Here is a 14399-nt window from a genome sequence, read left to right on the forward strand (position 1 = left end):
ATCAGGTCACCCACCTTTCAAAATGTCAAGTGGCCCAACACATTTGATATAAGATCAGGTTAAAGAAGAAATAAAACAAACAAACAAACAAACAGAATTACATGGCTTAAGACATGTCTACGTATGAGTTTACTATTGGCTTACCTGCTTCAATAGACCCTGACCATCTATCCACCATTTTATCAATAACTATTTCAAATAACTCCCCATCCTTCAAAGGCCTGTTACTCATGATGATAGCATCATTAAACTCCCCTGTGGCATTTGGTCTCAACGCCATCAACCCATTATTACTGACTTCTGAGTTCTTGCCGTGTAGATGATGAAACCGCAGGGCGCCATGTTCATCCTGACTGTTGTACAGACTGACGGATGTGGGAGCTGCCGCTGTTAGCTCTGCTCTATGTTCTGAGGTAAACAAGAAAATCATATTTAATTACGTTAATGTTACTTTCAATACGTATGTAAGCATAAACCCCATCCTCTAATGTACGAGATGCAGTGGTGTTATCGATACACTTGTTAGTGTATCGATATGTCGGAAGACAAACATCTAACAAGTGTTACATTATCGATAATTCTAATACCCCCATGACCCATTATTCAAAATCGCGCACTGTGATTGGTTGAAACACGTCACGTGAAAGACCATTAATTAGCTATAAAGTGGCCAGGGCAACAAACTTTATGTTCTTCTTGCATCACAGCGCACAGCAAAGCGTGATCAGTATATTAGCATCGTTACTCATTCTACACAAAGCATTATGCTTGGTTACGCGTTCTGCAATATTCGCTATCATTTATACTTTGGCTACGCGTAGGCGCTCCACCTTAAGGTAAACAACTTGAAATATTTGGGCCAAAAATGTGATGTTTTCTCTTTAAATCGCACTATTTTGTGGTAATAGAATAGAAATAAAGGGTGCAGCATTATCCTTTACATGCAAATAATGTGTCCTTGGCAGTAAAAATGTTTAAATAATGGGTTCGGCTGCGCCTCACCCATTATTTACGTTTTTACTGCCTCGGACACATTATTTGGGTGTAAAGGATAATGCATTACCCTTTATTTCTTAATCACATAATGAGTTTGATACGCACTGCAGGCTTTTCAAGTTTTATTGTTAGAGGTTGCAGGTTTGAGCCCCAGCACTTTATTTTATTTTGATTACTCCTCTCCACCCAGGTGTACCGGGATACTTAAATACCAGGTGGCAAGGTAACAGACTCACTGTGGAGGAGGTGTGATTATATTTCACAGTGGAGTCTGACCAAATCGCTAATCAAAGAGAGTTGGGCACTCCGTCACGTAAAAAATGTATGTTCGACTCTTACCTTTTTTCTTTAAACCTGCATAACTCCACAATATTTTCTGCAAACTGTTCTCTTTTGTTTTGTCAACAGGGTAGAACAAATATATCTCCATGTAAATGAGCTATTCTAGTTGAAGCCACCCTATGGCAGACATGACCTTAATCTTCTACACAGGGAGTGTGAATGGGCTTACATGATGAATGTGTGACTCCATTTGAAATCTACACCCCCTTTGTGGGAGATTAAAGTTATGTCTTCCATAGGGGGTGTATGAATATCAACTGGAATAGCCTAATTCTTACCTGTGGGATCTACTATGGTGGCTTGAGCTGCTTGGCCATATAAATCCACCACAGCAAATAACTGTTGAGGAACCTGAGTTGCTGCTATGCCTTGGTCAACACCATTGATAAAGAAATTCAAATTGCCATTGTTTCTTCTTAGCACACCAATTTTATCACCAATCTGTAATACAATTGCATATGATGTTACAAACTCATCAAATGGCTTCTTATGCTTCTTACAAGTTTGATGCTTCTTGCTTATAGTTTGATCAGCTCATAATCGGTAGGCCTTATAACATCCCGGATTAATATCTACATATTCTATTTCAAGAACTGTCTTGTGATATCTTGCCAGAAGCATCACAAATTATTCATTCGAGACCTATACTTGTCTATTTTCTTTTACACACACAATATAGACCAGATAGGTCAACAATATCACTCATTAACGTGGGTCTATATTTCGGCGAAGTGGTAAAAGCCTAACAATTCCCACCTATTACGAGCTGATCAAACTGTATATATTGCTTAATAAACTTTGCATAACTCATATAGGAGACTACAATATTGAGCCCCAAGTGTGAAATTAATTCAAGTACTTGAGTAGTTCTACTAAACCAAGTGCATTACCATAAAATAGAGACATGACCAGAGCGGCCAACCTTCTAAAACACTTCTCAGTATTTCCATATGAATCAGAATATTTACACGTTCGTGTACAAGCAATAGCATATTCAGTATATTTTGATCATTGTTTTTTTTATAGTTTTTAGCATGAAAGTTTTCCTATTGTTGGGTACATTGGTACAGGTAGTTGTTCATAACACATACCTTTCTTGAACTTTTGTATCTTGATAATGATTATTGGTTCAGATGACCAAAAGGTAGGATGTCACTTGCATTTACATCTCAAGCTGAATTAATTAATTAATTTTTACAACTCCCTCACATTTATCACATTCACAGGGCCAATAACAGACCCCTGTGGAATACACGCTTTATAGATATATAGCTTACCTTTAGTCTATCTAAATTTTGACCATATTCATCTACTATGGTTGTACCATTATGCATGATACCATTGCCTGTCATCATCCATGTACCACTTCTTACATTTGTCATTGTTGATGGAAAATCTGTAGTTTAAAAAAATGGCAAGCAAACGAAATTTACTAAAACATTTCCATGGTTTGACTTGAAAATACTAGATATGTGTTGGGATAAATATGTACAGAAATAATTTCCTTTCACACAATTTCATAAGACCATTGTAAATGCCAGGGAAAAATACCATGCCACAATTACATTTTACACACATGAATATAATCATCATATAATCAACAGTAAGAATTTCAAATCAATGAACACAGTTTGCCATTTTAGACAAGCATCTACTTGTGTCCAGTAACCTCCCTGTGAGCAAGTTGTAATTGTTGAGTGGTGGGCACACAAGCGTTCGTAATGTTGTAATTCATTCGTTTTACATTCATCCTGTAATAAAGGTAAATAACTTATGTTGAATCCCATATAATCTGACCAAATCTGGACCCTTTCCTTTAATATAAGATGAACAAAGCCAACAAAACCTTTACCTAAATCTCTAGGTGAGTGTGTTGTGACACCAATCTCTATAGATCCTGCCCATTTGTCCACCATTTTGTCAATTCGTATCTCAAACATTTCACCTTCTGCTAGTGGACGATTACTCAGGACGACGGCGTTATTAAAGTCGTCAAGGGCACTGCAAGAAAAAAATCAGACAGAGAAATGATAATTATGATTAATTGTTACCAAATCCCGTTTAGTATTCTGCCCTAACATTAGGCCTAAAAAAATTGTTTGATTGGCATAACCCGACCAACCCTAAAAATAGGCCAGACCCTAGACTTTTTTTCTTATTTTTTTGCAAAAATGTTTTTAAATTTTTTTAAAAAACCTAAAATTTTAAAAAAAAAGAAAAAAAGCAATTTACAGCATAAAATGTGTGTAAAAAAAATTAGAAAATTGCTGCCCGACCGACCCTATTTGTTTTTTTTTGTTACGCCAATCAAACAATTTTTTTAGGCCTTACAAAAGGGCACAACTGACAGTTAAAACTGAACTTATTTCAGACATTCTGTAGAATACTGACAAAAATCAGTTATCAAAGGCGGAAACTCATTTTAACAAAAATGTCTGTTGCACCCTTTTAGTCGGGCAATATTAACAATAAAGGTATGCGTTACTGTTATATTAAGCATGCTAATAACTTGAATGCAGGGGTAGCGCTAGAACTAAACACTCCAGAGTCCGCAGGGACCCATGAACTAGCAGAAAATTAAAAAGTAGGGGGTCCGGAGTAGAGTTTGGTGAGTCCAAGTTGTATAAATGCAGCATGAATAGTATGTCTGCAATAGCGCTAGATTGAAAAACTGGGGGTCTGCAGGGACCCCTGAACTTTATTTTGGTGGGTCCGGGACCCCAAAAAGCAACTTAGCGCTACTCCTGCTTGAATGTATCAGTTGGTGATTTTTCCCCACTCTCAAGAAGCAGAGTGTAACTGAGAAAAGATGTGGCTCTTAGTGAATAAGTTCTGTGGAACTACACCATTTTTTTTCATTCAATTCAATTAAGTTCAGCAGTTGGAGATGTAGGGCAAGTCCGTCCTCATCGGTAAAAACTCTCCAAAACATGTTTATGGAAAGGGAAATAAAGCTCAAATGTGTATGTCCACAATGAGGCAAATGACAACTTATAAGTGTGTATAAATTTCTGACGATGCAGTATTTTCCACATAATAACTTTGTAAGTAATTCCACAAACGAGGGCATTTATGATATTTGTATCGCAACCGTGGACAAACACGGAACCGCAGACGTCCATGGTTCACTTCAATTCAAGCACAAGAAATTGCAAATAGTGCAAAAATGCTATTTAAGGAGTATAGAGCATGCCTCGGTTTATAGATAGTTTAAGTGGCGATTGACTTCAGGATTGCGTGTCCACAATTGGATAGTACAGGTTGAAATTTACGTCCTTATTTGATGGTACTTACAAAGGGGGGGGGGGTTGTGTGTGTGTAAATATGAATGTGCAAGCATAATGCCACTTACTTTGGTCTATGTGCTGTCCTACCATCATTGATAACCTCTGCATGAATGCCACACTCTGGATGAAAGAGCAACCTATCAGACCAGTCTAGTAACACATCAGGAGCTGTGATTGAAAGAAAGGAAAATTGAATGTTATCAATTTGTCATCAATAATTGACTGTCACCCTTAGGAGAAATATCAATTTCATATTTGGTGCCATTCAGACAGGGTAAATGTTATAGTGACAATCAAAACTAGTTGTTGTTCTTCTTGATCAAAAGAAGTGCCTATGCAATGATTAGCTCGTCATAAACGAGAATTATGTGGCTTTTTTCACTTCCTTTTTCCCCATTTTATATTTTTCAAATCGTATTAAACTGGTAAATAAATTGGATTCATAAAAAAATATAGTTTTTTAATTATTAGCCTATTTTTATTTGAAATAATATCATCTATTCTACATTTTTTTAAACTACTAATTATAAACCTAACATTTTTCTGGCGACTTTAGCAAAGTGTTTTTTTGGTAAATACTTGTTCCTTTTCCTTCAAGTGCCACATATATTTATATTTTCTACTATCCATGAGTCATATTGCTCCATATGTAAACTGATCATCAGACAATATGAGCCAGACTCATCCAAATTAACTGTAACACAATCTAGCCAACAAACATGTACTACTTTGGACTTGATAGCTTTAAAGCAGCATTGGGTTATTCTATTTTTTTAATCCACACAACTCATGTGGGAGATTTAGCTAAAGCTTTCCACAGAGGGAGTATGAGTTTTGAATAGAATAGAATAGAATAGACAGTTGGTTATACAGGGGGAGTGCAGGTTTCAAAATGATTAACCCCAACCAATTACATTTGAAAAACATACCCCCTGTGGAAGATATTCCCAAAATTTTCCATAGGGGTAGTGTGAATTCAACTGGAAAAGTCCATAAAAATGGTTGACAATTCAAAATATATTGAAGAGCTTTGAAGCCAAGTTTGAAATGAAATTGTGCTCTTGGTAATTCAAAACAAATGGTTAGCAATTCTAAACATATGGAAACCAAGTTTAAAATGAAATTGAGCTCTCGATATTACTTTGTAAATGTATTTGATATTTGAGTCCCATGGCATCTTGATAGCAATTTAGCATGGGTTCATACTACATAAGAATAACATAAATGATGAAACTGTTGTTCACTACTGGCAAAAGTTACCTAATATAATAAATTAGGCATTCAGTATTTGAGTTATGAATATTGTTCCTATGTATATCAATTGGTTTTCTCTTTTGAATTAACAAAGTTCTCTCTTAAAGGTAGTGATCAGATTTGTTCATATTTTGTTTTGCACCTCACATTGAGGCCTGTACCAAAAGAATCTAATTCCCAGGTTTTTATAGATGAGTTGACTTCTGACGTCAATGCCTGGCAGTATGCACACGCATCATCACAATTTCTATTGTTTTTTGCCTGGCAGTATGCATGTGCATCATATTTTGTTCAGGGCTCGTGTTTTTATAACTCCCGCCACATCACAATACAGCTATTGAACAGTGTAGTGGTTGCATGGGGTTCACTCAAGCATATCGATATACCAGTCCCTTGCCTTTGTTGATAAACATTGAGGTCAACTCATTTATACTAGAAGCAAAAACGTGTCTCACAACGGCCCATACAACAAAATGGGTGGTAACCAGGTGCCATAGGGTATGAGGATATCACTCTTTTGTTCATAACATCGTAAACAGAACATATTTCAGGCCTAAAATTTCACTTGGATTACAATGTATGAGATGCCAAAATCTCCATTTTGATAGGATAAAGTGGGGGATGAGGTTGTCAATCTGGTCAAATATTAACAAATATTTTGGTAAAAAAATTTTACAATAAAAAAGAAAAAAAAAGGGGTTAATGTAATGTTGTCAACATCTGTTATCCATGGCAGTTTTGAAAAATAATTCATGAACACATAACATGAAGCAGTGATATTGCTAATTATGAGTCATGTCAAGCTCAGTGGCATAACATGCAACATTTCCAAGGGGGACAAAATTGCAACAATATGACCTGCTTCCAAAATGATTTTAGACAAATATGACAAATGCATCTGAAGCACCCAGATTGGCACAAAAAAAACCCACAAAAATTAATGCTAAAATGGTCCAAAATGAAGAAATACATTTTGGCCTAAAACAGGTCAAAAGGAAGTCACACATCACAAACTTTGGTCAATTTGTCCAAGTATTTTGAGCCAGGGGAGCAGCTTCCCCCATCAAACAATGCCACCTACTGCACCTACACACTGGTGGATCTCTAACACTTTATCCCCTACATTGTATACTCATCCTGGATCAATCTTTGCAATACAAGTCATACACCTCAATACAGGCAACCTCAAAATCATGAGGTATGTATTGGTAGCAGAAAATCAGACAATAAATATGGTAAAAGCTCTTTATTTTCAATAAACCCATACTTCTTTACTAGTTCAACACATTCTAAAACATTCATTTGCCCCTTTAGACTTAAATTTTATCGAACTGTATCATTTGATATTAAAACATTTAAATCCCTCTCAATATCACAGAGAGTGGTCGTTTTTACATTTCATTACTAGAATCAGTAATCAAATAGAAATGCAGAGTTGTTCAATTATTGGATGTACATATATCAAATATTTACACCAAATAGCTGGTACAGAAATTGATTAAAACCATGGGATATCACACTTTTAATTTGACAAGGCATAATAATATGTCATGCCTCATTAGTTGGTTGACTGAGCAATATCTTCCAGTGCCACAGACACACAGTACAATTCATCCAGTACATCACCACACATGTTAGGATGATAAGTATGATTAATATCATGTAAGAATATTAAAGGTACACTTTAGCTTGTCAAATGTCAAGATCCAATTTATCAGGATTTATACTTTTAGTACATGTTTATAGCGGGATAGATCAGAGTCACAGAAATGGCGCTCAAACATACGCATACAAATTATGCCACTAATGCCTTTATGTATATGACCCTGCAAATGATGAACTGAAACCTGTCAGCGCAGTGTCAGGTGAAAAGTAATCCTACTTCTAGTATGTGTTAAGTTTTCATCATTAATTTTCAAATAACAATAACTTTTAAATTTTACCATATTTTGTGCTGTATCACACCAAATGGGGAAGGGGGGGTTGCAGGTGAAGTTAGTATTTCTGCTTTGAAAGAACTTTGCAAACTTTAAAATGACACCTCATTTGCTAAAATTGATCAAGGCTTTCATATTTTATAAGTGAAAAAGCACCCCAAATTCTTATAATTTTCTTTTTTTCTGTCTAATACCACCACCTATTATTAGTTTTATGTGCAATGGAGTGATTTCAATTTTGTATCTACATGTATTTCAATATCATTAAAGTTGTGTTTACTTCATTGGGCGCGATTTTACACGATACATAAATGTTAACCCCCTGGACACTATTGGTCATCTAACAGCATTTCTGATTGGTTGATAACTTGAAATGCTCATTTCAATTGCCAATTATGCCTAGGCTTTAAACTATTTATGGTCAATTTTGCATTTGCAGATGATTTTATTAATACACTCCTTGATTGGTTCAAAATTGGGCACAATATTCATTTTGGCCAATCGGTAGGTAGTTCTCATTGGGTAAAAGTCAAATACATAACTTGACACCCAGACAAATAACAACCATTTCACAACTTGCCCAATATATAATTACAACTTTCAGTTTCCAATGTATAGGGCCCAAGTGCCAAATATGAGCCTTGGTTATACAGTGTGCAAAAGAATTAAGGTACCAGTTATGTTCACTCCTGTATATCCTAAACAAATATGTAGACAAATATGTCAAAATTAAAACAAGAAGCCAGTACCTGTACCCTTTAGCGCTGATTTAAGACCTCATTTGTTGAAATTGGTTGAGAATTAAAGAAACGGTGATCTAAAACCTAAGGAAGGAACAAATCAAAAGTTGTACTTTTATTAAATGTTCTAATCAATGAAAGCATGATGCTAGTTTGAATGCATTAATCAATGGAAATCATGGCGCTAGTTCTCGAAAACACTTTGCATACAAACCAATAGGGCATTTAATGGAGCAAATTGCACCTTCCTTATATTTTTGGATCATTGTGTCTTTATTTCTTGAACAATTACAACAAATGAGGTCTTGAATCTGAGCTAAAAGATGCCGTTTTTGGCTGCTAGTTCTAATTATGACATATCTGTCTTTGTTTAGAATATACAGGGGTAAAAAATAACTAGCACCTTAATTGTTTTGTGCACTGTAGAATGACATCATTTTGTGATTAATGTCACATGCCATTATTTTTAAACAACAATACAACATTTCTACTTTCACTTTGTACCATATTTCAGTTTTAAAGCTGTTATACTCTGCCTGTGAAGTAATATACTGGGCGTTGGTCTGGGCATAGAGCGTAACCGCCAGACAGCTCACAAATTAATATTGCACAACAAGGCATGATGATACACAAGGTATGATATGGATTGTTGTCAACAGCCATGCAAACCCCCTACCTACCAAGAAACTGGATACTACGTACCGTCTCATTATTAAATATCCTGACTGTACTGGCAATGCACACTTTACATCAACCGGGATTCACAATATTATCCAGAATGTAACTAAACTTTATGCATGACAAACAATCAATTTGCAGCATAACACTATTAACCCCATTACCACTATGAAGTATTATAAACAGGTAACACCTACCTGCGCTGGTGCCAACTTTCACTTTGATATCAATATAATCTAAAATAGTCTACGCTATACCCTCATTTTCAAAAAGAAAGCACATTTGTTACCTGTCATGGTATTAGCCAAGTCGTTCCAGCTGTTTTCCAAAAGACTGGATAATCTTAATTCATCGAAGATATCGCTTAATGAATGAGCGGCCGCCATATTTCTATACATATCACAGGGTATCAAAGTCTGCTGGGCTCTGTATACCAATTAATAACTATAGTCTGCTAATATCGGTATTTCTAGTTCATAAACGAGAACTTCTCGTACATATACAGCCAATATATATCAAAAGCTTTAACTCCCCTAGGATTACTTCACAAACATTCAGAGTGTATTTTAAAAGCATTCACTTGGGATTATGAATTCTTTCCATTTGAACTAGTTGGCACCAATTTAGAATTTTATATTCAGTTTCAAAACCACCAAGCGAGGGTGTGCTATGTAAACACGATGTGGTTCAAGGTTTACATGTACCTAGTCTATGACCAAGACTTGGTTCAATCAAGCTGGTAATGATGGCAGGGGAAAATGAACATGATGAAATATATTGAAGTCAGAACATCAAGCATAGAGTGCAAGATAAAGAGGAACATGGTGAAGATCGAGCATAATTGGGTGTTGGGTTGGAAGATTTGGTTCAGTTTTTCATTGGCCACTTCTTTGTATCTTATTTCGACTTATTTGTATCATAATTTAACAGTTAGGTAAGTCTGGAACACAGACTAATGTTTATATTGTGGGGAATTCCCAGGCCAACAAAAGGAAGCAATGTAAGTTTACTGCCTGGGTTTACAATGAAAATGAGAAAAATGTCTAAGGTCATGAAAGGAAACAAATAACACTGATAAAGTATGTTGCCCATGGGCATGTTAACTGATTTTGGCAAATTGCCATCCTACAGTGGAGAAAAAAGTCTTTTATTATAGGTGATGGGGGAAAATACATGTTCTACACAGGTCAGACTGACCCAGATTTTGTGTTTTGGTGATTTCTATTCTTGATTTTTTTAGCTGTGTGCAATTAAAAACAGTCATTTTAGAGAAGTGAATTTTGACCAATTTATTTTGAAAATAATTCAGAAAATTATTAAAATAATGTAACTTGCAAAAAAAAAAGTCTCATGGGTCTTGAATAAGCCCAATCGGCATTGTAACTTCCAGTTTTTGAGAGCAGTTTTGGGACACTTTGACCCGGGACTTTGACCTCTGACATATCGGGGAAATTGCTCTAATTATTATTCATTCATTTATTATTGTAATCATGTTATCATTAAAAATATTGTAAATAATTAATTTATATAATATTCATATTTTTTTAACAATTTTTATTCTAGTAAAACATAATAGTTTGTACACACAAAACTCCAATTTTTCCGAAAGGTCAGAGGGCAAAGTGTCCCAAAAGTCAAAACTGCAAAAACTGTCCCACAGTGTATTGCAAATTTCAATGCCGATTTGGCTTATTGTGCACTACTTCTGAAAACATTAATGCATGTTTTCCTAATACACTAGGCTAAATGACATTGGAACACAACGTTTACAGACGGGCATCAAAGATCTATTGTACGAGTATTTGGTGTCAATAATAGTTCTTGTATTAATCTTTTTTAGCAAAATTATATGGTAAGATATTACTTAAAGGAGGTGAGGCAGACCCAATTTATAGCCTTGTCCCCATTTTACTGCATCAAAATGCAGATTTTGGCATCAGATGAAAGCTTTTATATTTCTTATAACCTCCGTAAAATCATAGGTCCGAAATATGTTTACTTTAAATGATATATGAAAATGGTAAGTAAGTATTTGTAGTAACAGTAAGTAAAACGGCATTTATAATGCGCCTAATAATGGTAGTTGTGGGTATCCTCACCTCCCCCACAGAAGTCATTCATTTTTGCTTCTAACATAAGTTTGCTAACATAAAATTTAGAATAAAAATGTTTGTTGATGAGCCTCATGACGCAATCGAACACCCACCCTGAACCATTTTTTCTCCAAATTTATAGGATTTTTATGAGATTAGTTAGTTTCATCATTTCAATTTTATTCATAATACACATAAAAACAGATATATTGAAAAGAATACATTTAAGACCAGACAGGAGGGTTGAGAAGGTACATGACCAGGCTCAAACATCCGCAGGCATATTAAACAACAGGACAATACAACATATAAATGCAGTTTATAAAGGAATACAACAATAATAATATATTAGAAATTAGAAATAATATTGCATAAAAAAAAAAATATTTATTACATATTATTAATCGAAAGACAAAAGTCTAGTTATACTGATTTTCTTTTTTAAATTAGGTCCTCAAATTTGTTTTACTGCCAAAAATATCCCTAAAATTGGTAGAAAAACATGAAAACTGAAAATCTGGACCTATCTTGGTTCATATTTTGAAAAATAGGCAAAATTTCACAAATTTGAACTAGATTTTTGCACCTTTTTCAAAAATGTGTTACTTTAAACTTTATAATGAAAAAATGTTCCACAAATTCCTACCGAAACAATCCTGTGTGCACCCTTAACTACTCATTCACTAGGTTTCTCCCTCTCTCTCCCTCTTATCTCCTCAAGCATTCTTTCAAATACACATACTATTATACTACATCAAGACTTACGTTCAAATACATGTGGAAGTTCTTGCTCAGCCAGTCTTCTGAGATAGTTACGATTAGCAGTCCTCCTGTCAGCCGCCTGTGCTCGTGACGCATCATTATGTTCTAGGAGGGACACCTGTACAGCCATACCATAGAGATCCACAACACCATAGATCACATCCGCAGTATCGGATGCCGCTCGACCTTGGTCACGCCCATTGATGAAGAAATGAAGATCACCATTGTTTTTTCTCATGACTCCAATTTGGTCTCCTGTCTGAAATACAATGCATATTTGAAATTTATGTTAATTTTAATAAATTTGTCTAAATACTGACTTCACAATCTGGGAAACAAGTTTCCCATGTATTTTTGACTTGTTTAATTTCCCCAAGTGATCATGTTGGGGTATCTTGATTTGGGATTTGCTGGGGATGTGTGGCTGGGTCACCAAAAACTTAACCCTAAAATATACAAAATTTGATGAAAAAGACACAAAAAATTATAAAAAATTTCTTGATTTTTAAAATTATTTCTATTCCAACTTAAGCTAGGTGATTTGTCAAATTCATGAAAATTGGAAATTCATGAAAACAACAAAAATTAAGCAATTTTTCTAGATTTTGGGAGAAAATGTTGAAAAGGTATCCCTTCTTTAAACCAGTTTCTTGACATTGCCTAAATCTAAACCTAAAAGCCTGAAAATGCGCACCAAATCTGCCGCACCTGATCTTGTCAGTGGCGGTACCAGGAGGGAGCGCATGGGGGGGGTTATGCCCTCGCAGTCAGAACTCTTTCCCCCAGTAAAAAGCCAAAATTATGAAACTTTCCACTTTTTGTATGTAAATTTTGCATATTTGTCTTCAGTCCAACCTCTTTTATCCTGCCAAATGGGACCCAGTATTCGCTGGAAGAGTGAAAAATCTGGATAAGTGAATTGGATGTAATTCTCCATTTAATGTATGAGGTGCTAACATTAAGACAGCAAGCTGTCACTTAAAATGAGGCAATAACACTGAAAGATGGTATTTGAGTACTTTATGCCACATAATTATGTCATTCTAAATGCTTCAGAGCATGAACCTAAGCTTAAAGCATTGAAAACAAGTTTTTCTATGAAGATCACATGTGCAGATAACAGAGAGCTCCGTAATCACGCTCGTTGGGCTGTACTTGCGGTGGGGGCACTCACTAAAATGGGTGACGGAGATGTGCCGCCACATTGACCCCCATTTTTCAACTCCCTCTCACCCAATGACCCCCTTTTTTTTATTTTACTGAGCTCCCTCTCACCCAATGACCCCCTTTTTGTTTTCCTGTCACCAAAAGATCCCTTTTTCAACAATTTTGGGAAAATTTCTGATAATCTCTCACTGAATGACCCCATCTTTTCATTATTTTTCTTCAAATTTTTCAAAATTTTTCCAATTTTTCAAAAAATTTTCACATTTTGATAAATTTTTGAAACATTTATTATCAACTTTTATATTTTGACCCAAAATTTTTGCCAGTCTCACTGAATGACCCCTTTTTTGGTAAGATTTTTGCCAGTCTCACAGAAAGACCCTCTTTTTGGGGCCTTCTCACTGAAAGACCCCCCTTTTTCGGTGTCTAGGCTCTCACTGAAAGACCCTAGTTTCTAACTGCTGTCCGCACATCCCCGTCACTTCAAAAGTTGAGTGCCCCCCCCTCCGGCTGTACCTATAGGCTCTCACTGAAAGACCCTAGTTTCGAACTGCTGTCACTTCAAAAGTTGAGTGCCCCCCCCCTCCGGCTGTACCTATAGGCTCTCACTGAAAGACCCTAGTTTCAACTGCTGTCCGCACATCCCGTCACTTCAAAAGTTGAGTGCCCCCCGGCTGTACCTATAGGCTCTCACTGAAAGACCCTAGTTTCAACTGCTGTCCGCACATCCCCATCACTTCAAAAGTTGAGTGCCCCCCCGCTGTACCTATTGGGCTTGTGTTTTAACATACACTTATCACTGAACAATGAGGGCAGTATAACTGATACTGCAACAGTGTGCAACTTGATGATACATACAAGTATTAATACTATACTATGTATCACACATCGGTGTAGATAACATAAAGACAGTAACTGACACTGTAACACTGATACTATAATAGTACATATCATTCCATGCTTTCAAGACCACTCAGTTTATAAATAGACGGACTCCTCCATTATTTTTAGAAATCTATGGCTAGATAGATTACATTCAATAAGCTCTCAACAAATTCTTCTAAGCTGAATTCCTCCCTACATCTCTTAAGGTGGTATTGGATGCATTTTCTAGAAATTAGGAAATGCTTTGAGCATGTTTTA

General features: G+C 35.8%; 1 protein-coding gene across 1 annotated transcript in view; it reads right to left on the bottom strand.

The window, feature by feature from the left end:
- Positions 1-14399, bottom strand: part of LOC140157220 (neuralized-like protein 4) — a 66440-nt gene that overhangs the window by 23892 nt on the left and 28149 nt on the right. Inside the window, 6 exon segments of the mRNA XM_072180337.1 lie at positions 145-408; positions 1617-1779; positions 2616-2734; positions 3191-3339; positions 4691-4775; positions 12081-12348. Of these exon segments, the coding sequence (XP_072036438.1) occupies positions 145-408; positions 1617-1779; positions 2616-2734; positions 3191-3339; positions 4691-4775; positions 12081-12348 (1048 nt within the window).

This window comes from Amphiura filiformis, chromosome 7, assembly GCF_039555335.1.
Source record: "Amphiura filiformis chromosome 7, Afil_fr2py, whole genome shotgun sequence".
Taxonomy (NCBI): domain Eukaryota; kingdom Metazoa; phylum Echinodermata; class Ophiuroidea; order Amphilepidida; family Amphiuridae; genus Amphiura; species Amphiura filiformis.